This window comes from Petromyzon marinus, chromosome 10 (genome assembly GCF_048934315.1).
Source record: "Petromyzon marinus isolate PM22_M1 ecotype Great Lakes invasive population chromosome 10, UKy_Petmar_22M1.pri1.0, whole genome shotgun sequence".
Lineage (NCBI taxonomy): Eukaryota > Metazoa > Chordata > Hyperoartia > Petromyzontiformes > Petromyzontidae > Petromyzon > Petromyzon marinus.
Genome location: NC_133676.1, coordinates 13,270,800 through 13,298,293, shown reverse-complemented (window position 1 = coordinate 13,298,293; position 27,494 = coordinate 13,270,800). Strand labels below are relative to the sequence as shown.

At 41.7% G+C, this 27,494-nt stretch overlaps 1 protein-coding gene across 3 annotated transcripts in view; it reads right to left on the bottom strand.

Annotated features, from left to right (window-relative positions):
• Window positions 1–10,349: 10,349 nt before the first annotated feature.
• LOC116940860 (eukaryotic translation initiation factor 4B-like) overlaps window positions 10,350–27,494 on the bottom strand; it is a 35,233-nt gene continuing 18,088 nt past the window's right edge. For all 3 annotated transcript variants that reach the window (XM_032951148.2, XM_032951147.2, XM_032951146.2), the window contains exons 10-14: window positions 22,230–22,395; window positions 19,615–19,685; window positions 16,108–16,213; window positions 13,651–13,717; window positions 10,350–10,505 (exon numbers count right to left, since the gene is read on the bottom strand). In XM_032951148.2, the coding sequence (XP_032807039.2) occupies window positions 10,440–10,505; window positions 13,651–13,717; window positions 16,108–16,213; window positions 19,615–19,685; window positions 22,230–22,395 (476 nt within the window). In that variant the 3' untranslated portion in view covers window positions 10,350–10,439. The remainder of the gene's footprint in view (window positions 10,506–13,650; window positions 13,718–16,107; window positions 16,214–19,614; window positions 19,686–22,229; window positions 22,396–27,494) is intronic.

Below are 27,494 nucleotides of genomic sequence, written 5' to 3'. Positions count from 1 at the left end.
AATCTCACATTTGAGGATTTTTTCGTTGTTGTACTTCTAAATACTGCGACGTAATTGCATACAAAAACACACAATTACTTGTCGCTATAGCTACAAACAAAAGAACCCGGAATGTGCTCGGTATCATTAGATCCCCCAGAAGCTGAGCAGGTTTAAACCTGGCTAGAGCATGGATCAGTAACCGCACACAGCTGTTGTTTATAGGCTGTGGATGGCAATGGTCAGTGCAGAAATATCCATTGTTGTACAAACTTTATTTTTCGTGACGGCATTACAACTTATAAACACTAAAATACAATATTTATATGGATGCCTTCAGCTGTGAATAGCTGATTTATTGTTGTGTTTTTTTTCTAAGTCATACATCCTGTTCGTGGTAAATGTTTGTAAAATGCACGAGACAAAAAGAGGCAGTCATTTTCATGTGCAGCCACAATCATCCATCGTTTATTTGGTAGTTGTCTTATCACCCTGAATCATTCAATTATCTAAATCCACTGACATTTATTGGAATCTAGCATTTTATTACAACATGCATATATGATGTACGGCTGGCTACGTATGGTGCGAAAAAAGTTCAACATACATGCATGCATAAACATTTTTTTTTATTTTGATTTTGAAAAAAGAATAAAACATGAATTTCCTCTTTACACACTTTTCATCTTACAGGGATGATTGTATCAATTATCACTCCCACACCACTCATGATAATTCAATTATGAATTCCATATTGCTTGGTCCCCGATTGAACATACACAGAAGCATTGCAAGAAAAGCAACGGCATTATTATTATCCCTGCCCTTGCCCGTGCATTTTATATATATGGAAACAAATAGTAATAATACATTTGGATGTGAGATGCTATAAAGAAAAAAACAATGTATTTCTGGTCTCCATAATATAACGTTACATTCAGAATATAATATATTGTACTGTTTTTTTTTTCTTTCTATGAGGGTATTAGTACCTTGGTAATGCCCACATCCATGGATGGTCGCTACCCTAAGCAACCGTGGTCGCTGTGCATTCATTCATTCATGGTGATGGCGTGTTTCTGTGTTTCTGTTCATACAAAACATACAAAACTGAAAAAAAATCATTCGTCCGTGGCATCTCGCGATTCTAATACGAAAACACGCAGGACGCCGCTTATCAACAGCGGCCAGACTCGGTGCGAGCACTCGCTTGGAATGAGTGAGTCCTGCGTCGAGGGAGAGAAATCACAGATGTTGGAGATGCAAGAGGAAAGGAAGCTTGGAAGTAAATTTGAAAACATTAATCCCGTGAACTTTTTTCTTCTTTTTTTATTTTAATATCACTATTTGGACGAACATATCAGGCCGCAGCACGGAGTGAATTTACAATCCTATCCAATTCGCTGCGACTGAGTGATTGCTCGTGAAGCTGTTGCAATGAGACACCTCTGCTTAAATATACGGCACACACAATGCGGCAGGGTTACGTAAGTTATGCACGGGTTGCAGGCAACAGCGGGTTGCAGGCAATAGCGTGGCGCAGACCGAGAGCAATTTCAATGCCCTTTAATATTGTTTCCTTTGGAAAAAAAAAAATCAAAACAAGCTCAATGCACACCGCGGAGCCTCGGAAATAGTTTTTTTTTAGTCGGCAATCGATTTAAAAAAAAAAAATGTTGGCAACAAGAGAGCACGGCTTTAGCGAGACTTCATATTGGCCTAGGTTTACTGGCTCTCGCTGCCAGTGGAGGCACGCACGGCGGGAATACTGAGGAGGGAGAACCACACTAATGTGCGTGTATTAAAATGTTATTTGTTCGAGGAACACGGAGTGTGAGCGAGTGTTTTTTCGTCACCGTACCATTTTTTTTATCTCAATGGTCTGAATATTCGCTAATGTATCTAGATTTGTAGTTTTTTCCTTTTCTTTTTGAAAAGCATGAAGCTTTTCAGTGTCCCTCTCAGATCAAAATCAGCCTTGTATATGCATTCTGTGAGGCCGTTACCCCAGGTTGGACTCAGAATGAAACTTGCATCCATTGAAGGCCTCTCTTAGAGATGCTATCATCCTTTACATAACCAACTAAACCAGAATAAATTTGTGTATAAATCTAAAGTCGGGCATGTCTCGGGTGCATGCAGTTTATATATGATGCACACACAGTGTTGATATGACATGTACCAGAGAGCGCCTTTGTGGTATAGATATTGCACAAGCTCACCCGGTTGAGATCTGTTGCAAATTGAATTGAGTAATCTGCATAATGTATAACTATTATTTAGTTTCAATTCAAAGTCAATTACTGAACCTGCATAATCTGACAAAAAGCTGACCACTGATCCATATGCACAACCAGATTAGAATGTTTCTGAGTCTGCGCCTGGGTCAAATAAACAGTGTATGTATGTTGAACTTCTTTCGCACCGTATGTCGCCAACCATACTAATGCGAGGGAAGGACAACAAACTAAACACAAAAATCAGTTCAGCGTTTGATTATAGGGGTAGTCAAATATATTTGATTTAAAAAAAATAAGAGTACAGTACAACAATCACATCGTGCATCCATCACCCCGCGCTAAAGAATGGACCACAGCAGGTGATGTCACAGAACTACTTTGAAGACATCTGCACATGAAGTCCTATCCACACTGGCGCCACTTAACTTTTCCATGCACCCTGCTTTAGTAGCTCTGTTCATCACGTGTCAAGTCATCATCAGCCACGTTCTCTCCGCTGATTGATGACGGCCTCCCCGCATCACCATCGTCCACCATGATCCTTTGATACCACAATCCATATCGCTCCTGTGTATGAGCTGATCTCATTGTTCCATCTCCAGTGTGGTCGAGCTCACCGGCGGATTGCTTCCCTCGGCTGCGATTCTGTCACGAGTCTCGTCCCGTCCGAGATATCCCCTTCCAGAGATGGGTCCTGCCCAAGCCTTTTCTTAACGGTCATTGTGATGTCTCGAATTTGCATCCGTGATGCCTTATTTACGTGTTCCCCATTTCTTGTTGGCGTGCATTCTTATTATTGGTTCTTTCGGTAAAGTCACGTCGAAGGGAAATAATAAAATAATAAAAAATAAAACATAATGTAATAAAATTATCACGACGTTTCGGCCACAATGCAAGCAGCCGCCCTCAGGTGAAGAAACAGGGCTGTCAGAAAGACAGCGTCTTAATGAACACTGTTAAGCTTGGCAGCGTATTTTAAGCTGGGTGGGAGGAGGAGAGAGGCTTGACAAGGCAGTTTACATATCAACAGAGAAATTTAGCATATTGATGACAAATGCAGATATGGGGTTAGTCACTCCTTGCATTCTTGTTGCTAATGTAACTTGTATAGTTCTGTTTGCTGTAACTTTAGAATAATTTACACAAAACACAATATATTCTCATTTTCACCGTGCTACGCGCGTATCATGAGTTTAAGGAATTTATTTTAATCGATTCATCAATTAAAATAAACATGCCGAGTGACACGGCTGAGACCATGAACGCGCTTCTCTCACAAACCTGCTTTCATCAGTGATGGCTGTGCAGATTTTAACCATCGGTGTAAGCTCATTGCTCTGATCCTGAAGCACCTGGCTAAAGTTATTATTTCTTAAAACCTCGTCTCTGTATTCTAATATGGTGATTTTATATAATTCTGGGGATTACTACATTGCACGTATTAAAAAAAATATGCCTTGGTGAAAGTTTTAATAAATTTTCTCCAAACTTTTAACCCTCTTGTTTAAATGTGGATATAAAACACATTCCATGGTAGTATTAGCTGCCACATATAAAACATAGCTTCATTATACTATAGAGTAATATGGCAGCTTGGTACACATACTGTACACGAAAAAAATTACATAAGGTAGCCCTCCATTTACATCTGTGTCGAGTGCAGGAAAAAAGCACACACACGCGCACACACAATGGCAAAGGGAAGTGGATTCGAGCAGTGGCGAGGGGTTAGCAACACTGCGCTTTGAACCCTGAGTTCGATTCCGGGCCTTGGCGATCGGATATGGCAGGTGATTTATGGACCAGTCCCCCCCCACCCTTCGCAGCCGAGAATGATGAAGCATTGTCAAACAACGTCAGGGAAGCCTTAAAGCAGCAGTGGATTGACAGAATGATCGTAGATTATCGATGTTTCGATGAAAAATACAGCTACAGTAATGTCATAAGCAGATGAGAGTCATTGGTTGACCAAACTCCATTCCTAATGACTCCCTATTAAAAAAAAGAAATGGTTAACTTGTAAATGTAGATCATGGTGGGTGAGGATTACCTTGGGAAATCTTGATGTAGGCGATTAAAAATTGCAGCTGATGTTTAATGCGTGTTCAATACTTCCTGAAAAAAAAATCCATTTCAAACAAATGTAATACCGTACGTGCCCCACGCGGCGACATCATGTGACCGATTACCGTGGCGAGATGTTAACTACCTCACCTGGTATACATCAGGTCGTGGGTTCGATCCCGACGTGACACCTGGATATGTGGAGCGTGCATGTTCTCCCCGTGGTCGCGTTGAATTTTTGCGTGAACATGCGTTTAGAGTATTTGGCTGCTTAAATGTCAACGTAATACGCCGCTTCGTTAAGCTATAATTTGTGGCCAGGTCGCTTCTGGAAAAGAGCTATATAGCTCAGTGGGCCTTACCTGGTAAAATAAAAAATAGTGAATAGTAGTATAGTTTAACACGTCGGCTTTCGCGACCGATATCATCCATAATAGGGTTTTTTTTGGGTTAGGTCACGTGAATATATAAATGTGTCATTAAAACACGCCGCCACCCGACACAGCCAACTAGTAAGGGTTGTCACGTAAACAGAACGTGCCAAACGTCGTACTCAGATTGTAAATGTTGTGGCTTGGCTCTCCAACACACCGGTGTGCTGTACTAGTGACGAATTGGCCACGTTCTGTTTATGTTACAACCCTTGCTAGTTGGCTGTGTCTGGGTGGTGGTGGGTTTTAACGACATATTTATATATTTACGCGACCTAACCCAAAAAAAACCTCTATTATGAATAGTAGTATAGTTTGTAGTCATTTGTTAAGTCTGTAAAATCCCAAAGCACTGAAAACACCGCCTAAACCTCCCCGACCTGTGGCAACAAACCCCACAATCTTACTGTGCAGAGGACCTCAAAAAGTGCAGGAAGGGAAGGGCCCTCCCTCCCTGTACATGGTGACAGTTCAGTGTTAGCATGATCGCCCTGCCAAGACGAACCTCGCCAGAGGCTTCGCGATCCAGCCAATAGCGCGAGACTAAGGTCCCATGGGCAGTCAATTGTAGCCGCTGTTATTACATTTCTAAAAGTGTAACAACAGCTGTTGGGAGCCAAGCTCTGTGGAAAATCCCACGGAGAAGGAGCACTTAAACGTGTCGGCAAATCAGTTTATTGATAATCACATCAAAACAGAAGTGACACACGCGAATCTACGAGGTAATATGCATGTCGAACTGCGGGGGTAGGACAACAACCTAAACATAAAAAAAAATTTCTAAGGAAATTAGTTTTCAGTCTAGATTTGAAAGTGCATAGCTCCAATGGCTTCCTAATATCGAAAAGAAGAGCATTCCAGACGGCCGCAGAAGCGCATCTGAAAGTGCACGTTGCAGTGACCGCCTTTGTTCGATGGTCAGCCACAAGCCCCTGCGAGGACAATCGGAGTTCGCGTGATGGTTTCATGATCCTTGAGGAGATAAGCAAGTTATTGTGGTTCATTTGTGGCAAGCACCTTGTGTGTAATGAGTGTGACTTTGAAACAGCCAGCCGCAGACACCTCTTAAGAGGAAATTAAACTAAATGCAGATGGGATCAAATTGGAGAACATTTGAGCGGTAGAAAACGCATTAAACTTTAAAGTACTTAAATTAAGTAACAACGTTTCCAGAAATGTAAAGATAAAGGGACATAGCAGAATGTGGAAAGCCTGACATTTCCACAATTGTGAAAGGTTTGGTACGAAATGAAATTTGTACCAAACATTGTGGATGTGGCAGAATCATGGACAAGAGCAAAAGTGAAAAGCTTTTAGTGGAAATGTGGCTTCTGAGGAATACGGTGGGAAAACAATTTACAGATACAGAATATGATTTATCAAGAGCTTGGAGTGGAGAAACTCGAGCCAAAATGGAATGGACAAGATTGGACGCAATAGATGGACGGGGAAAGATCACCAAGATGGGGTTTGTGAAATGAGAACAGGGAACACACCGAGAGAAAGGCCATAGAATAGATAATTGAACGAGAACACACCATAGATATTCCACAAGAGACACACATGGCGATGGGTGGAGGAACAAGATGATGGAGAGTGGTAAATTAAACATTGGTAAAAACACGAGGCAACTGCAATTGGAGGGATTTTAATTTGCTCTAAAAAGTCGGCCGCGAGCAGTGTTACGACGAACAAACTAACCTCCCTGCCCCAGCCGAGCAAAAAGCGGGTCCACAAATTGAGCAATGTCAAAGTAACCTTGCAGGCGTATGCGCAAGATGCATCAATGCGCGAGTTCTGAGCGCGTAATCCTGTTGGGTGAAGCAATAAATAAAGGACCGCTTTGGTGCACGTGTTGCAGAGGTAGGTTCAAAAGTGGGATGGTGGGATTGGCCAAGCCCTTTGCGTGCGTATTTGCCACTTGTTGCAGAGGTTCTTTTACATGAATCGGAATTCCTGCAGTCACGAAAGCTTTAAGTCAAGATCGTGGATGTATTTGTGGGGGCGAGACGTCCGCCCCTTCCGCTGCCTCCTCCACCGCTTCAGTCGGCTCCCGCCGGGCCCCCGCCGACTGAGTGGTCGGGTTCCCTGCGCTAGCGCCCTCTCTGGAGGGCGCTAGCGCACACCACGGCTAACGCTAACGCAGCAGACAGTGGCATACTAGCGCCCACACCTGCGAGCGATGATCTCAGCTCGTGCTGCTTGGCCTCCCCCCTCACTCTCGCCACGCGTCCGACCAAACGCAGCCGCTCCACACAGGAAATCGCAGGCGCCCCACCGATGCTCTGTACTAACTTCTATTCGCAGTGCAAACCCCGCACTGCCCGAAGGGAATGTCCTACGAGCAGAGAGCCTAGCCTATGGCTACCCAAGTCCCCAAATACTCGCACGCCCTATCACGTACCCCGCGGCTGTACTCACGGCGTCGCACGGATCGCTGCGAGAGTCGGAGAAGAACGAGAGAAAACCTTTGCCCATCACTGCCTCGTAGAAGCACTCGCTGGCATCACGCGGGATGCTGCGAGCGGCTCGAGGAGGCAGGACGGCAGGGCGGTGGGTCTTGGCGGCCCAAAAATCCAGAGTTACGTTATCCCGCGCGACCAATCGTGCGCCTTTCCTGTGATTCTCATTCGTTTTCCCTTCCCTTACACGGAGCGTTGTGCCGGTTACTTCTGCGACCTATTGTCTATGCACCCGTACTCATTAATTTCTGACTCAAACCTGTTTAATCTGGAAGGACCTCCGGCTGGCGAGTACAAACCCTGCTCGTGTGTATTCGGTCTGGGGCCGCTTAATGTTTCACCTCCAGCCCCCTCCCCGATGTCGTGCATGACTCATTGCGGCTAGCCCAGCGAACCTTTGTGCGCCCATACAATATGAAGCCAACGCAGGGGCACCGCACTGTGACCTGTCCTGCGAGGGTCGGCCAATCTCCTGGCACCGGGAAACCGTGGGCCTTTCCTCCGAAAAACCCTTCGGATGAAAACCCGTTGTGCCAGGCGATCCCCCGCCAGGACACTCCGTGTGTGTGTGTGCTCAGGGTGGAGGCCAGGAGGGAGTTGCGGCGCTTGCTGAGCTGCTCCGAGGTCATGGTCACCACATGTTCGCTCTGTCTCAGAGTGGACGTTAAATGATCCCCGTAAAGCTATTCCAAAAAGACTAGGCCATCTGTGCCAGTGGGCCAAATTGAATATTACTTGCACATGACCGAATTTAATAAAAGCCACGAAAGCAAAATAAGCCAACGAAACACAGTACCGCCCGTTGTGACAGCCTAAGATCGGCACAAGTAACAAATGTCCAGTCTTCTATTTTATGGTGCACACTGAAACGAGTGTTTCGATTGTACTGAATGTGGGTGACCTGCAGCAACTAGCAAGCGATGCCGTCTTCCATACTGGAGAGCCACTCACGGGTGACCCTTTATTAAATGAGCGGTTTTGTGGCATACACAGACTGTCTGGCGTTGTGTACAGGGTGGTTCAACTGTCTTGTGACCCCCCCGCCCCCCATTACTTTCCCCTTTGTTAATTTGTTTTCACACCCATTGGCATGTAACAAAATATTACGTTTTAGAGAATTAAATGTGGGGTCACAAGACATCTGGACCACACTGTATATGGTGGGGTTTGCTGCGTTTGGTATTGTACAATCTTCGTGGACTACACATGGTTACTTCTAAAAAAAAAAACCCTTTTAAATGTGTATGGAGGGTCCAGTCCCCCATTATACTTAAAATTTTGCAAAAGCACAAACGCTTGGTGTTTTCTCATGTTTGCGCTGTTAAATTCACGTCCACACTTGCAATCTTCACACGTTGCCTATCTTGCTCGGCTGCCATTGTTGGTGGGTACCCATCTGACACCTAGTGGTTAAAAACAATCCTTTATGTAAGGAATGTAACCACAGTTCAAACTGTTAATTCTTTAATGATTACGTTTATGAACACCCGTCTGTGCGTATATATTTGGAATTGCTCACGGTTACCTTTTAAGTTCATAGCAGGTGTACCACACATCACTACACGAGCAGAATGTTTCTAAATCCACGTACACGTGACACAAAATTTAGTTACCCAACGGCATGTTGTTTAATACCCTATTGCTATGTCAGTGTTCTGGTCACTGGAAAAAGATGCCAAAATGTATTTTAAAAGTGTCCTTTAAAATTCAAGAATAAGGGAATACAGCAATTTGTAGAACACACGATTAAACAGCGTGGCCACAATGCTCAATCCCAAAAGATTAGGGCAAACACCTCTGTGGCGGATTTCCCAAGGCCGAGCATATCAAATGTATGAAGCTTATCGACAGCAACTGTGCTTTAAACGCTGCCACTGCTATCGCCTCTTGGCAGCTATGTGAATGTTCAGCTTGAATGTTGACATTCCTTTAAAAATACAAGTTTAACGCTGCACTTATTTTGGGCTCAATAATCCCGAGTGTTACTCCATCCAGCAAGTTTTCAAGCACAAATTCCTTCCGGCTGTCAAGCAAGCTACACCATTTAGGTTGTATAGGAAACCAGTTTGCATACACACAAACACAGGGAATGAGCACAACTTGAGTTTGCGGTGTCGTTTATGAAACGAATGGTGCAAAAGTGTTTTGTGCTGCACAACACGCAAGCTCCACGCAGCATGAACCATGGTAGTTCGTTCGCATACTCCAAGAAATGTTTTGCACGTCATTGTCTTTTTTATGGCAGCTTTCCCACCCGCTGCACGACCAAATCATTCACCCCCACAAATCATCCTGCACCCTCCTCAGCATTATTAGCATTCGCTCGTACACAAACTCACTTCGTTTAAGCACACCACATTTCCAAATTGTAGAAGCAGTTTATTTTTTTAAGTTTCATCCTAACAGGGGGGGGGCAATAAATTTCGAAACTTTCATGAGGTTGAAAACTTAAAAGAGAATGCAGCGTAACCAATAGAGCTGTCGAGCTATATTTTTTAAGGCAGGGCTTTTAAATCCTAAACACACTACCATGACAGACCAAAAAAGCACGTCAAAAGCAGCATTGTTTAAAAGCGACTTTATGCGATTAAATTTTTCCTACTGGAAATTAGCACTGAAATAAAGTCTATTTTTAAAATGGGTGAATGGCGGTTAAAATGCAGTAGAACCTCATCACAACGCCATTGTGAAATTAGTACATTTTCACCACACCAGTGTCTTCATTTACATAATTTGCTAATCAGGGCGGCGAGAAAACATTCACAATGAATAAGATGCTTACTGATTCCATAATGAAGCTCTACTGTAACCTCAATTACAGTGCTTAAAGCATCTTCAAAACCAGTTGCTATGTTTAAAATCCACTGCTTCTTAGCACTGTAGCCAAAAACCCACTGTTCAAGTTAATCAAATTATAAAGTCCATGCAAACCTTCAAATTCCATTCCATTTGCATTCACATCATCCATCATTTAATGCCAGAATTTTAAAGCCACTGTATATTATTCGAATATAATCTCAATACAGCTGCAGCACTTTCAAGCTACTTGTTTTTTTTGTATAACTATTACCTGTACTCACATTGAATAATAAAGCATGGAGTCAGAAGCAGTCTCCAAGTGATGTGCAGCAATGAATTGGCTTGCCCTGACTGTTCATTCAATCGTTTCTCGATTTTTCTCTTTTTACTTTTTCTCTTTTTTTTAATTTTCCCCCTGTTATATTTGGCCATTGAAATGTTGGCGCAAAAAAAGACCCCAGCTCTCAATCTTCGTCTTCATCCTCTCCTTCTACCGTCAGAGCTGCAAACTTACTAGTTGACGAGAAAACCTGTGAAAAAGATAAAAAAAGATTAAGAGTGAAGGAATAAAAACTATAAATTATGGCTCATTTCGGTTCAGACCACCTCTTTACACAATCGTAAAGAGTAAATATTTAAAGTATCGCATTGCTGCGTCAGGGAATTTATGTATGGAATAGCAATTAGAAATAGCTTTTTTTTGTCAGAGGGCAAAAAAGATTTCGAACATTGGATGAATGGCCTAAAGGAAATAGAAAAACATTAAAAGCTTATTTTTATCATGGTAGACAGTGATAAGGGCAGAATTTTTCAAGTATAATCAAATCGCCGACTAAATGTTGACAAAAAAATAAGTATGAATATTTACCAGTTACAACAGATCACATCCCATTTCAAAACCAACACAAAAGATGAATGCCTTCCACCACTCCGCTCTGAAAAATGTGGCGAGCAGGCAAATTATGAATGATGTCAGGGACTTGGTTCTCATTTTGGGGAAAGATTTTCATCACCCACGGTTAAATGAAAAAGCATCACTATTCTTACAAATGTTTTTTTCCTAAAAGTGTGGAAGATGCATTTTAGTAAAAAGCTGGATAAAGCACTCGACTTTTGCTTTTACAATGCGTTTTTACTCAAGCCTGACAAAAAACAATCCATTAGGACACAATATAACAATAGGACACAATATTACAATAGGACACACTATTACAATAGGACACAATATTACAATAGGACATACTATTACAATAGGACACAATATTACAATAGGACACAATATTACAATTTTTACTCCAACACATGGACAAAAATGACTATCTGAAGCAAACTTTAAAAAAAGGTATAGATATAGATGCACTTGGAATACAATAAAAATTATTTTGAACAGTCATGTGGCAAAAATAACAAGTTTACATTTTGCCCATTGATGACACTGCTCTACATTGGCATCGACTCCAGGAACCAAAAATCACCGTCCAGGCTCACAATCTGACTTGACATGGTCTCACCTTGGATTAGTTCTAACTTCCTCAGGCTACATTTTGCCAAAACTGAAGTACTTCTCATGTTCAAAAAACAAGTCCACAGACCCCGCTTTGAGGATGCACCAATTAAACCCAAGACGTTACACTGAAAAAGAGTGCATGAAATAAGGGACCTGTCATTGATGCCAAAATCTATTGAGCAGAACCTCATACCTCCATCTGCACATCTTTCGCATCTACAATTTCCTTTTGCCCCCCAATTGCTGTTGAGACCGTCATACATGCTTCTATCACATCCAGACTACTGCAACGCTATTCTCAATGGCCTCCCCCAAATTCATTATCAAACTGCAGATCCAAAATTCCACTGCGAGTCTCATTACTCACACCCCTAAATCGTATCAACCCCAATACCCAGATGCATCCCCAGAACAATTTCACACTGACCATTTTCAAGATCCTCTCCATGGACTTGCTTCCTTCCGACCTCTCACGTCACTCTACCCTCCCAACTCACGGAATACCCGCTGCTCTTCCAGCAACCAGGACATTTCTGTCAGTCTCCAGTCAACCTTTGTTCAGTGGGAGAGGTCACTCAGTACTCCTCTGCTGCCCCCATAGTTTGAAACTCCCTTGCCAAGCCAATTGTGCTGTCGAATCTGCTCCCAGTTCAAGTCGCAACACCATTTTCATCTTCCTTTGACTGACCGTCATCTCTCCTCTCTATAAAAAAATACGGTGACTTATGTAAAGCTTCTTCAGATGCAAATGCTGTGCAAGTCCAAAATATATTAGTAATAACTTAATGTTCAATTGAAAAGTTACAAAATATGCTAATTCTAACAGAATTTAAATATAATACGCAGTTTAAAAAGGTAATCCATGAATTTCTCCAGTGAATTAATCAAATTCATGTCAAAACAAAAACTAACTTTTTAAAATAAAACCCCAAGTTAAATATTGTGAATCCAGAATAGCTATGAAATTCCAATAAACTCTGTAAAAAACCCAGTAATGTATCTTCATAGCATTGCTGATTAATGATGGCCATATGTTACCCAAGGGAAAAAAATGCAACTTATAAACTGGCTCATTACTTGTTTTTGGCAGAGAAAAAAAACCATTATTGTAGCCAGCCTGCAACAGGGGGTGAAAAAGGGTTTGCTGCTGGCCACCTATTTCACATTTTATGCCAATTTTTTTTCTCTCCGATTTTTTTTTAAATATCCCGATAAAGTGCCGAGCTGGAATGTCAGATCACTGGATGCTAAATGAGCACGGAGGCAAGCGTGCATGGTTATTTTCTTTACGCGGGTGTTACGCTGCACTCTGGCATGGGGGAGTGGTAGTATGGCACCGGTAAGTGATCCGCGCCGCGAACCCCACGACCTGAGTTTAATTCGCATGCACGGTCGAAACCAGTGACGATTAACTGAACCAGGCCTAGGCCTTCCCGAGGTCGACTCGGCCTCAAATGAGTACCTGGTGCGGTGTGTAAGATCATCGCCACAGGGGAGAACAGGACAGTCGGGCATGGTGCTGGCCACCCATCCCCTCGTGTACTCTATCAGCCTTCACAGGTACTTGCTAATAGCACTTGCTCCAAAAGTCTGTTAAGGACTATACGGGGAATCTTTTTCTTTGGCTCGCATGCTAGCGATGCTTGACATGGGCCACAAAAGATGTATGCAACTATTATCATCGCCTGTATTATATCAACACTCAAGCCATAATGGTCCTCTGTGCCTGAAATGTTCAGGTCACTTTTGAACATTTTATGATGACTAGAGTTGCTTTGTGATCTTATGCCCTTTCTGTAGAGGATAACAGATTGTGGCAGATGTGCCCACTTGGCAAAATGACATGAATAACAAAAAAGGCCAAAAAATTTATTCTAACACAACCTACCGAGCATCTCGAATACAAGCTCCACTGAGACCCAGCCTACATTAACCTTTCGATTATTTTTTTTGAATGTCAACTTCCGTAAACCATTCGTCTTGCTGGCTTATATCTTGACATAAGAAAGGTTGTCCAATGAATGGAGTCCTTTGCCAACAGCTTTTTCCGCACACCGGATAAGATTCCACAGGCAAAAGCCTTAAAACCAGACACACGCACACCAATCCGTGCTGCACGTGCGGGTCAAATTAAGCAATGCCTTGACACGCATTATCCATCTGCTTACAGGAGGCTGTGGCTCCTCATACTTGCGAGGTTCCGGTTTATCACGGTCCTTGCGAGCTTCTTTACGGCTGAAACACAGTGGTTGGGGGATTTTTTTTTTAATTAATTAGGTCATGTTACACAGTTCTTCCTTCAGCGCACACACTGTAAAGGCAATGGGCGGGGGGGGGGAACATTAAGAGCAAAAGTGAGAAAACGATAAAAACTGACAACTTTCATCTATATGAAAAAGTACAATCTTAATTTTCAATGTGACCTCTTTACGTAGAGGCTTATTTTTGCACACCATTTTATTATGAAAGATCATTTCGCCAAAGACAAATTCGAAAACAGCATGCATTTTAATGCATTCATTTACTTGCATGAACCGAATAACATTTAGTAATTTACTTACTGGAACAAAGAATTTGGCTTCATTCACCATTTTATAAATGTTGTGCAAAATAAACATGCTGAATTCATTCTAGCAAATCATTCCAACCAATAGTCAGAATATACAATTAGCTTCAACCCAACAGCACAGCTTTGAGCAAGTGCCATCAAGACTATTGGTCTTAAATCTTGAAAAAATGCAGGTAACGCAAGCACTTTTTTTCTGAGTAAACTCCGCATTGTCAAAACGAGTAGCACTGACAAGTTGTCAATGATACTTCATTGTTGCAGTTTCTACCGCATGCATTGATTTCTGACGAAAATTGTGCTGCATTTGGACAAGCAAGTGCACAGGCCATTTAGAACAGAAAACTAAACAGCGCTATTCCATGATGTAAGGTAATTTAGCAGACCATTTGATGTGAGATTCTAACACAAATCAAGCAGGTTTTTTTTCTTCAGTTTTCTCGATGGTGAAAAAAACATGTGGGTTTTTAAAAGTTAAAACGTCATGTGCCCATTTACTGTATAGAATTGCTAGGCCATGTGGTGAGCATATAACAAAATCTCACCCTCACCATTGTATGGTCTTAAAACTGTTATTTTATGCACATAATTTAAAGAAAAATCCAGACATTAACAAAAAAAACCGTCTGCAGATATTTTTAACACACCAACAAGTGGCAGTGCTGTTACAAATTGCTAAATGTTAAGTGCTAGGCCATTTCCACATTTGTGAAGGGTGAAGATATATAAACTAATTTAAAACCAAACAAGTTCAAATATATATTCTTAGTTTTTTCGGTAAAGTCACATTGAAGAGAAACAACAAAATAACAAAATATATATAAAACAATAAAAAATTCTCACGACGTTTCGACCATAACTCAAACGGTCATCATCAGGTGTGTTGGTTTGCATAAATTTATTTTTAAACGGCACATTTATTTATTTATAAAAAAACGTTGGCGTCACGCGCAGCGATTTGGCAGTTTGCCCAGGACTAGTCCATCTATTTTTTTTGAAAAGAGGAGGGGGGAGACGAATTTTTTTATAATGTATGCTGTCTGAAAGCCACTGTAAGCGTGAACAATCAATTAAGAACTGAAATGGTTTATCAAATCTTTCCAATGATTGCTAAGATTTTTTATAAATAAATAAATGTGCCGTTTAAAAATAAATTTATGCAAACCAACACACCTGATGATGACCGTTTGAGTTATGGTCGAAACGTCGTGAGAATTTTTTATTGTTTTATATATATATTTTGTTATTTTGTTGTTTCTCTTTAACGTGACTTTACCGAAAAAACTAAGAATATTAATTACTGCAGTCACGAAAGCTTTAAATCAAAGTTCAAATATCATACCCTTCAATGTCAGTCGTGATGTATAAATTACATAAACAGTTTATGGATCAATTTTAAGTGCCCATCAAAAACCCTTAGCCAGTGAATACAATACAGTAAAAAATGAAAAGTCCAGTTTGGTTGTATTCAACTGTGATCGTGAAAGTCACACTTTTAATTATTTGCTCAATAAATACGGCACACGTTCAAAAATAGATGTCTAGACTTGCCCACCTGCACAGCTGGACTCCACCCTGGAGCCTATCATCTCGATGCAAGTTGTGATGCAGACACAAATGTGCATGTTGCAAAATTGAGGTTTCCCTCTCCAGCAACAATGCCAGAAATATAAAACATTCATGCAACACAATGTGTGAAAACACTTCTCAGCATAATAAAGGATGGATAAACATAGCACTTACAAAGTTTAATTACTGATTAATATGCAATTATACGCACATACGTTATCCAAGGACGATTTCCTAGATGTGGCACCACAATGTGTAGCCATGTAATACAGCGCTGGAAGAGAATTTCAAGTTACCGTTAATTATTAACAATATAACAGTACTTTTAAAATGTTAAGCACATCCATTCTTGAGGAGCTCTCAACAGCAGTCTTTTGTAACTATTTATTTTCATGAAAATAAAATGAGCAGTTGTTTGCTCGAAGCAAAAAGTCAATGCCACACTGAGCAACAGTGGATGGGAACATTTTTTTTCCGGAGGTCAGCCTACCCATCAGCTGGTGGCGCTTCTTTTTTGCCCCAGGCATTGTTCTCCGGTGGAGGAGCACCTGCAGAGGCCGCCCTCCCACTCCCCCCCTTCTTGTCATCATCTCCATCTGGACAAGACAAAAAGGTGTTTTGGCACAAAACAGAGGGGGGCTGAAGCTTCCGCTCTACAAAAAAACTGCACCAATGCTTGAAATAATGTAGTGCTTTGTCAATAACATGCTGAACAAAGACCTGCCACTCCCATGGCCGGTCATGGGAGTTGTTTGACCATACTTCACTTTGCTGGTCAGTGCAGGTTCGCGAAGGGAGGGCAGGGACTGGTTTCGGAACGACTTGCCACTGATGTTTAATTAATCGTGGCCAAGAATAGAACTCATGAAGCCCAGCTCATAGCATAGTGTGCAAAGCACTGTGCCATGGAAAAATAATATAAAGAGCAATTAAATCTAGAAGAGCAATTAAAGTTTTACAATGTTTTCTTTAATCAAAAGTTTTGATTTTAGTGTTGGTATCATTCTACTTTTAAGAGATTTTAATTTCAATCCAAGATTTTAAAATACCAGCCAACAGCACTCACATTATTAACATTTATGGCCTGAAATTTGTTAATGCAACGTTTGCTACGAGTGCACCGTTTTTTGCACAAAACGGAGCCGATTTTCAGTCACAGTAAACATCACATTCATCACTGTACATAAGATGATACTGACACTCATTTGCCCTCGTGTATCACATTCATGGATAATTATTTTCTGTTACCAAGTATCACTTCAACTTTTGGCGATGTTATTTTTCCAACCGAGGCGTTTTTTTGTTACGTGAAAAAATATTAACTGAATCAATGTATCACATTCACGTACTTCTGAAGTAAAGTCAGCTATTTATTTTCTTTAGATAAATGTATTTCTTTTCTGGAATGCAGAGCTATGAATGGCATAAGTCTATTGTTTAAGTCCTTTTAAATACATTTACACGAATGGCAATGTTCTCACGGAACAAGGCGTGAAAATCAATTACGAACATTTTGCACATTCCTTTTGACCGAATCAATTATGTGCCACCGTTTCTGATGTAATACATGCGAGGGAGAACATGCAAGGACAGGTATGCAATTCAAGGGGCTAATAAGTCTATCAATCGATGTGCTGTAATGTATTTATCAGGTGTAAAAATAAGACTCCGATTACCCTGTGGATCCATAACAGCATAATGACTTGATTTTTTTTCTTCTTCTGAATAAATGTGTATTTAATATATATCTAAAATGGAGTGACTTTTAACATTTTATACATTTTAATTATGAAAGCATGAAGATAATTAAAATCACAAGATGCTTACAGAGTTTATTGTTTAATATTTTTAATATTGTATTGTTTCCCTTCTACGTGACTTACCGAAAGAACCAAGAATATGAATCCCTGCAGTCACGAAGGCTTTAAATCAAAAGCTTACAGAGTTCTTCAACTTCTCAAATTAAAATTACAGTTGAAATTGCCAAGATTGTGGTGATATATTTGTTACAATTTTTTTTATCATAACCGAAACTATTTAAGCAAATAGGTTTGTTAGTTCCTTCTGTGGTGCTTCAGAAAAACATACTACAGATAGAAATCAGCTTTTATGATCAAAAGACAGAAATTCTTAAAAACATGTTGGTCATCACAGATTCTCCTTTGCATGGTGATAAAAGTACAGTACAACCACACGCTGGGAGCTGTACGGTCAACCACTAACCTACGATGTAGTAAAGATCAGGGGGCAGCAGCTGAATAATTCGTGCGTGCAAGTCCCACAAGTCTGTTTATGCTTCAGTGGGCAAAATAAGGAAACATTGTAGGTCCCGAGAACAAAGCTTCAGGTAAAGTCGACTTAATACATCTATGATTGCACCTATGCGTGTGCAAGATTTAGCAAAAATAACAAATACATTTCATTTTTCAGCAAGTGCTGAGACACACTGAATGGTATAGCTGGACTTAACACAAGAGGCAACACTATTGCTGCGATGAAAGCAATATGTACGCAACTTCTTTGTCATTATTTCTTTAGCCACTTAACACAATGACCACAGATGTGACATTCCCAGAGGCAACGTTTAAAAACAACCCACGGAAACCTTTCAATATTCAAGAGTGGGGGAAAAAACATACATTTTACACTTGACTTAAACAGTGGGACATGGGCTCTCTCCCTCTCTCAATGTTGTTCTCGCTTTGACTGCACGACACAGAGTACTTTGCCCAGCAGGCAATGTGTTCTGCTCTCAAGCACCCTACAGGACCACCTTCTGGAATACAAACGTACGAGACGCTGTGATCTTCCCTGATCGAGTGGGAACATAGTGAACTGCAACGGCAGGCACTAAAGCCAACACAAGTGCTTTCCACATTGTTGTTGTGACTAAGTCCCAGGTGTTTGCTCGAGGGAGCTTGCATATACGTTTAGGACAGGAGCAACGAAGCTGTATTCGTCACGCCTGCATTTGAAACGACCCACGTCGGCACCTGTTTATTGCTACACGCCAAAGCGCAATCTACAGGGGGGAACTAGACTGTGCAAGGTCGATCCAGCTTGGTCAACATTCTTGAGAAAGTTTCACAAGGTAGCCACTATACAAGTCTGTCTTAACAGTGGCTTTGTAAATGTTTTTTTACGAATGTAAAACAGCATTATCGTAAAAAAAATGTGCTACCATCCATTTCCAAGTGTGGAGACTAGGTTATTCTAAACAGTGCCAATATGCAGATATCTCATGCAGCAATGACTAGAGATGACTGAGACAATGCTTCATTTTACCTGCACCACTCAAGTGGCGATAACTTTTATGCTCAAGGCTTAATCGACCGCTCGCCTGGCCCACAAAACCTGGGATTCCTCACATTATACGTTTAATTTTTAATAAGTCAAGGTTATGGCCATGGTCATCCAGTAGTGGATTGATCATGGCTGACTGATGACACTGCAAGTGGTATTCTTACCCGAGGGAAGATCTACGCTGTTTGTTACAAGGTACTTTTCAACTCGACTGTTTGCAGTTTAACAGGGGTTGGTGTACTTCATAACAATTCAGCTGTACTTGTCAAACTATTCCAGCAATTTTTTGAGTGGTACAAAACAATAATAAGGGGGACAACTATACCCGATGGCTAACGCCATCATTAACTACATGACACCATGTCGCTTGAATGCACCTGTATAAAATATAAGAGCACCATATATAAGAGCACCAGATAAGGCTTATATTTCCTACAAGTTCCTCAAATGGTATTCCAAGGAAAACATTATACATTGTGCAACAGATGTATATAATTTTAGCTCATGCAAATATAGCATTAATTGAAAGCACGCATTTTTTTTCTTCAAACTACTAGTTCCATGATAGAATGCAGTTCTAGTTAACATCCAAACATTTATTTTGGCTGTAGACTTTAGAGTGCTCGCTCACAGCACTTGCTTTGACACACCCTTGTAGGTTAAGCAGGGGTTCATTGCCTTTTTATAACATTACCTTTTGAAGAGGTACTGCTGCCACCACTTTCTTCCTTGCTTGTTGGGCTTTTGGGTGGAACGTTGCCTTTACTGCAGACCCAAAGAGCAAGACATGAGGACGGAATTAACAGTGTAATTCATAATTATATAAAATAAGCTGACACAACTATTAGGATTTAAAAGCAGAACATATTTTACGCATTAAAATACGTATTTTTCATAAAATTATTCATATGCTTTAAAACTAGGATTCAGTGAAGTCTTACCTTAATCCTGGTTTTACCAAGTAGTATTATCATCCTGGCTCCGAGTCATAATTAGTGAACTCGTTCCTCTGCAGCAGCACAGAACCCACTCTCCCTCATATTAATTAATATTAAAAATTTACAGAGATATTCCCTCCATATCAGGGGGGAGGAGCCACCCATGCCACGCCCCTAGGAGCAGAATGGGCGGTCCCCAAACCCCCCACATGTGACTTCCTTTCTATCCTCAGTTCAATGACTATGCTATCAAAGCCAATTTAGAGGACATTGACCATCATCCACGAGCGAACTACACCTTAGAGGTCCGACAGGACTTAGAACTCGACCGGGGTGGGTGGGTGTGGAGCTGGGATAATACTACTTGGTAAAAGCAGGATTACGTTAAGCCTTTAAATTCTAGTTTAATACCTGTCGCATCATCCCAGCTCTGAGTCGTACTTGGTGAAGGACGTCACAGACTCCATTTTGAAACTATGGTTCTTCAAGAATGTTTTGAGGCTTCATAAGTCCATTGTAACCCGGAAGCCCCGAGGAGACTTTGGGACCATAAAGAACTGCGAGTAAATCCCGCAGCCCCCGATGAGATGTCGGAACCACATCCATCGCCCCTACTTCCAAAATCCATGCCACGTCAGTTTTGAGAGCCTCCTCCATTTTCAGATGACAGGTTGGTTTGCGAATCCACAAAGGTGTCTCGTGGCGATTGAGATGTGAACTTGTATCCCCATCTTGTCATGCAATGCGCCAATGCGGCGCTGGTGGATTGGGACCACTCGTTCCAGAGCCAGTTGAGACGACCCCCCGGTGCGCTGTGCGGGCGTCCCCCCGTGTGGGAAGATCGCTAACCACTTAAGGCTCATTTGGGAAGCAGCCACGGAGGGCTGTGCTCCTCCACTTCTGCTCCGACTCGCGCATGCGCGCTCCCGCCGCGGCAACGCCTCGCGATGCAACGCCACGATTGACTCGCATTGCTATTGCTGGCGGAACTCGCCCCACGCGAATGCGCCATCAAGCACTGCTCGGCGCGTTCCTCGATCACGAAAGCACTGGTTCCCTGGGACCTCCATCCCATCTCGCTTTGTACTCTTTATCATGTTCTGCTCGTGGATGACAAGCAAGGGCCATTATATAGTGGCTTTGATAGAGTCATTGAACTGAAGAGGATGGGCAGGAGGTCACATGTGCGGAGGGTGTGGGGACCACGCATTCCGCCCCGCGGGGGAGCGGCATGGGCGGCTCCTACCTCCGCCCCTTGCCAGTTTGCATGGAGGGAACACCTCCGAAAACGTTAAATGTCAACTAATATGAGTGAGAGTATGGGCACTGTGCTGCCAGAAGAATAAGATCACATAGTACCATTCGGCGAGGATGACATTACGGAGATAATAACAATTAGCCAATTAAAACAGTTTAGCTCATGACAGCACTGCAATATGCATAAAAAATGAGTTTTTTAAATTCTCCCACCTCAAGAGTGAATGTACAAGAAAAATGTAGTTGTCCTAAACTCCACCGGGATTTACCGCGTAATCAGGAAGTGCCGAGTGCCCATAATAGTCAATATTACACAGTGACAGCACTGACTGCTAACGCTGATGAAAGTCACTCAAGAGCAATGAATCAGATGAGGGAGGAAATAAATAAAAAATTAAGCCATAAATTAAGGTGCGGGGCTCTGGTGGATGAAACCCGTGCAAAGGACAGGCAAGGTGTTGGGATCCAGCTTCTTTCATTGATTTACTGCTTTGAGACAGTTTTGAGTTGGGCTCGTAAAGCGACCACCGCAGCATCTGGCCTCATTACGTTTAACATCGAAAGGGGCAACACGCGTCGGTGTGACAAATCATGCTAAACCCTAACCATTTCCAAGCCGGCACACACTTGCACATCAAGTGAGCACGGTCTGGAGAATTGTTTATAGTACAGAACCGATGTGTGCTGGTAGGTAGCCGAGGGCTTTTTTTTTTAGATCCTTTACGAAAGCGAAACATCTGTTTAACTTGGGAAGGAGGCCAAATACTTACACTGGCACCCTTTAGATAACCTCCACAAGAGCAACATACCCGAGTTCTTCCCAGTACACTGTGCAATGGTTTGAATTTAAGGTCTTCTTATTAATTTGTGCTTCCTTACCACCGCACACATTACAAAATCCCATGGGAGTTACACAGAAATGAGATCTGGACTTATTTTACTTGAGATAATTCATGTTTATAGCTAATATAAAACAATAACTAGGTACAGGTTAGACTTACATTTTCAGATGTAAAATACAAGGAAGCCTAACTAAATTAGGAAGAAGCGTGGTCTGGTGAACGTGTTCATGGAGAATATGCTAATAATTGCCTACAAGACAGTGTGGCAGGACCTGAAATCTCCATCAGAGCCCGGAGAACGCAGAGGATTGGCACCACGAGCCCAGGCATTCTCCTTGGGTGGAGGCGCTGCCTGTGTCTTTGGCGGTGTGACTTCACGAGCGCGTTCGCTCTGGCCGCCCTCCCTAGGCTCGCTTCCACTGTCCTCCCGGTCATCAGCTGGAACAGAAAGCGTTGGCACAATAGGCACACGTTTCATGCTGATGTAATTCAGCGCCAGACCATCAAAAGAGGCAGGCAGCAGGAGTGGGGGCTTTTTTTGCGCACTCCCACCCAGAGACAAGGACATTCCAACTCCTTGCCACAAATGGAACAATACCCCTTAGCAATGCACATGCTGGCGAGCATCAAAGTCAGCTGGGTCATTCGGATCATCAAACACAGGCATGATAGCAATGGACACTGCTTCAAGAGAAAGCGGCTCCAGTGATTATCAAATGTTCTTGCGTACACGTTTTACGTCATTCCACGTAAATATATGCACACATGTTTCTTATTATTCTTTATCCCAATAAGTAATTTGGCAAACAAAACCGAGTAAAAAATTATTCCAGGGAACTGCAAGTCAGGCTACTCACTGCTATTCCTGGGAAAATATTGTCGATTCATCGAAAGACTTCACACATTTTCATGAAAACTTACAAAATAACAACAATGCTCAACACAGCTTACCAATAGCGATGACCAGATCATTTTTTGAAATGTCACATTTTATATGGATGTGATTAGTAAGCACGAGTTAAAGGTCACGGGTGCAGTCATTAGAACGCATGCACGCTGGGTTTAATCACGTGCGCCAAACAAGTGTGCACATTTGCATGTTTCGGTCGCGCTCATTTCAAAGTGCAGTAAAATCACCAAACGAAATGGTGGCTTCCCTTAATGAACTGGCTGGATATATTTTTTTCTGCAGTGCTTTAGAATTCTGGGTTGGCGATGCTTTCAAGCTTCACCATGGACAGATACAAGGGAGATGAAGGAACTGGATAAAGAATGAAAAAATGCTCTATCTCACCTGTTCTTTGAAGTCGCCCATTATAAAGGAAAAAAGCAATCAAGCGCATCATTTTAATTGGGGCTCCCTGAAGTATTCATTACCATTCAGTGTTCATAGCAGCTAATTAAGGAATGACTGTGGTTCAGAACTTGCTTTAATGCTTTTAATATAGCAGCATTGCTACTCTCAAACATGACAGCCTGTTTTCATGAAACGCAAACAAAACTTAAAAAATACAACCTAGTATTCCAGTTAAATTCAATTCTATTTTAATTCGTGTAAAAATGAAGGTCTAAAGGAAATTCTTAGTCTGTTTACGATATATTGACAATACAGAACAGAGCACTGGAGGAACCGTCTGGACTCCAGGCATTCTTACTAAATGGTTAAGCTAGCCAGTTACTGAAGCATCCTCGTCAGTACAAAGAGGACACACACAAACCATAAACACCTAAAGAAGTATTTTATACTGCACAGCTAATGCTGCAGCCCAGAGGGCATTATGTAGCACTGACTGCTAATGTTCGCCCAACAAATGCCAACAAGAATCTCCCAGATTTCTTGGTCTTATGAAAGTGGAGGTTTTAGCCAGTACAGCATAAAAAAAAACATCCTAGTAAAGAAAAAACCAATGAGACGTGCCAAAAATGCTTTTGGACATCAGATGGCATTGGGTTAACATTTGGAATCTCATTCACATTGAAAAGCAGGATGGGGAAAACATGTTGGTACATGGTACCAATTCTCAGAAGTCATCAAAAGCAACTTTCAGTATTTTTTCTCAAATGTATTCGTAAAAATACTCTATGAATTGTTAATTCCTTGGCCACTCCTCCGCTATAACTGTTGCTGGTCTGCGCTGCTCATTAAAGTATTTTCCATCCAAAGCAATAGATAGGGAAGGTCGATCTTCAAAAATCATGCTAATTTGATATCCCAGCAGGGTTTACAAAAACATAACAGCTTTAGTTTTGACAAGATGCACCACAATAACAGAGACCAGTGTGCTCCAAGCCAATCTGATAACATTCTTAATCTGCTTAAAACCAGACTGGCTTGGAGAAAAGCAAGGCTCCCATTTGCTCCTCAAATATCCACTGTTATTTTTTTTAAATAATAACCACAATCATGCCTTTTGTTCTGGTAGAGCCAAACAGAGTGCCTTCACTATCTCCTTTCTTCAAAATATGAAATTGGAGCAGCCACATAATGGCTTACGGATATAACTAACAAACATCTACTGTGTAGTGAAGATAAATTGAAAGCATGTGCAATTGGTTGCATTCATCCTATTCACACAAAACAGAATAACAATGCTAATTCTGCACATGTTTTTAAAGATCCCATATTCATGCCTCTGTTTACATCACTCAGATTTTTAGGGCCACTTATAATATATGGACAAGACACAATGGGGTGGAGCGGTGGTATGAAAGTGGTTTGCGCAGTGTTATGAATCCATTCACCCGAGATCAATGATATACAGTGAGGGAAAAAAGTATTTGATCCCCTGCTGATTTTGTACGTTTGCCCACTGACAAAGAAATGATCAGTCTATAATTTTAATGGTAGGTTTATTTGAACAGTGAGAGACAGAATAACAAAAAAATCAAGAAAAACGCATGTCAAAAATGTTATAAATTGATTTTAATTTTAATGAGGGAAATAAGTATTTGACCCCCTCTCAATCATAAAGATTTCTGGCCCCCAGGTGTCTTTTATACAAGTAACGAGCTGAGGTTAGGAGCACACTCTTAAAGGGAGTGCTCCTAATCTCAGCTTGTTAGCTGTATAAAAGACACCTGTCCACAGAAGCAATCAGATACCAAATTCTCCACTATGGCCAAGACCAAAGAACTCTCCAAGGATGTCAGCGACAAGATTGTAGACCTACACAAGGCTGGAATGGGCTACAAGACCATTGCCAAGCAGCTTGGTGAGAAGGTGACAACAGTTGGTGCGATTATTCGCAAATGGAGGAAACACAAAAGAACTGTCCATCTCTCTCGGCCTGGGGCTCCATGCAAGATCTCACCTCGTGGAGTTGCAATGATCATGAGCACGGTGAGGAAACAGCCCAGAACTACACGGGAGAATCTTGTCAATGATCTCAAGGCAGCTGGGACGATAGTCACCAGGAAAACAATTGGTAACACACTACGCCGTGAAGGACTGAAATCCTGCAGCGTCCGCAAGGTCCCCCTGCTCAAGAAAGCACATATACATGCCCGTCTGAAGTTTGCCAATGAACATCTGAATGATTCAGAGGACAACTGGGTGAAAGTGTTGTGGTCAGATGAAACCAAAATGGAGTTCTTTGGCATCAACTCAACTCGCCGTGTTTGGAGGAGGAGGAATGCTGCCTATGACCCCAAGAACACCATCCCCACCGTCAAACATGGAGGTGGAAACATTATGCTTTGGGGGTGTTTTTCTGCTAAGGGGACAGGACAACTTCACCGCATCAAAGGGACGATGGACGGGGCCATGTACCGTCAAATCTTGGGTGAGAACCTCCTTCCCTCAGCCAGGGCATTGAAAATGGGTCGTGGATGGGTATTCCAGAATGACAATGACCCAAAACACACGGCCAAGGCAACAAAGGAGTAGCTCAAGAAGAAGCACATTAAGGTCCTGGAGTGGCCTAGCCAGTCTCCAGACCTTAATCCCATAGAAAATCTGTGGAGGGAGCTGAAGGTTCGAGTTGCCAAACGTCAGCCTCGAAACCTTAATGACTTGGAGAAGATGTGCAAAGAGTGGGACAAAATCCCTCCTGAGATGTGTCCAAACCTGGTGGCCAACTACAAGAAACGTCTGACCTCTGTGATTGCCAACAAGGGTTTTGCCACCAAGTACTAAGTCATGTTTTGCAGAGGGGTCAAATACGTATTTCCCTCATTAAAATGCAAATCAATTTATAACATTTGTGACATCCGTTTATTTTTTATTTTTTTGCTGTTATTCTGTCTCTCACTGTTCAAATAAACCTACCATTAAAATTATAGACTGATCATTTCTTTGTCAGTGGGCAAACGTACAAAATCAGCAGGGGATCAAATACTTTTTTCCCTCACTGTATCAACCACAGGTAACAACTAGCTGCACTCACAAACATGGTTTAGTATTATGCAACAACCCCCATGAAATAGGAATAGGTTTTACCCTTTTAACTGGCACAAAAACTGACACCTTTATTCAAGGCATCATGTTTGCAATAACCACAACACAAGCAGTCAAAATGCAAACAAAAAAGACAACTCTGATAATAATATGCACTGTCCTTGAATTTGATTGGTCAACACCCAAGACAGCTTTTCTTAGAGCCTAGTCTCCATTGGTGTTGGACCAGAAGACGCCAAAAGGCGTCAATGGAGACTAGGCTCTAAGAAAAGCTGTCTTGGGTGTTGACCAATCAAATTCAAGGACAGTGCATATTATTATCAGGGTTGTCTTTTTTGTTTGCATTTTGACTGCTTGTGTTGTGGTTATTGCAAACATGATGCCTTGAATAAAGGTGTCAGTTTTTGTGCCAGTTAAAAGGGTAAAACCTATTCCTATATCTTGTTTCTGGCAAAGGAGGTCTCATAACCCCCATGAACTGGCATGGTTTGGAGATGCCTTCATCCAGCAATAGACTGACAATGGAATGTAGATTATTAATCATTTTACAATGTACATACTGCATAAAAGGACATTCTATTTTACAGGGAGCACAGCAAATATCCACAATTAACACGCATATTTTCGACAACCGTGACGATGTACATTACAGAACGCAACTTGCAATGGTCTTTGAGTGTTTGCTCTTCAATTAAAAGCTTGGGTTGCTTTGCTAAGGAATGAGCAGAGCACCATCCAGTGGATATGCCATAATCCCATCATTATATAATACTGCTGCACAAAAAAAACTTGGAACAACACATCCACCATTCTGCCGCCTGGGCCAAGACACTCAGCTGGGTATGTGGGCAAAATATTTGAAATGAAAAACTATAAAAAAAACAATGCATCTTTTGCTTTGCTATTTCTACACTTGGCTTCTCTGACACATTGTGCTAATGCTAATCAAAACGTTTTCTTTTTAGCAACGTATAGTATTGCAATTAATTAACGTAGGATGCCACTGATTTGTATAGCCTTTTAATGGAGTTGTGCATTTGGAATATCCATTGCCAGGAGAGAAACAAGTGCTCACCAGCGTAAGAAGTTCTACTGCACGTTGCTGAAAATGTCAATTGTGTTAGTTTTTGAATAAGTTGAA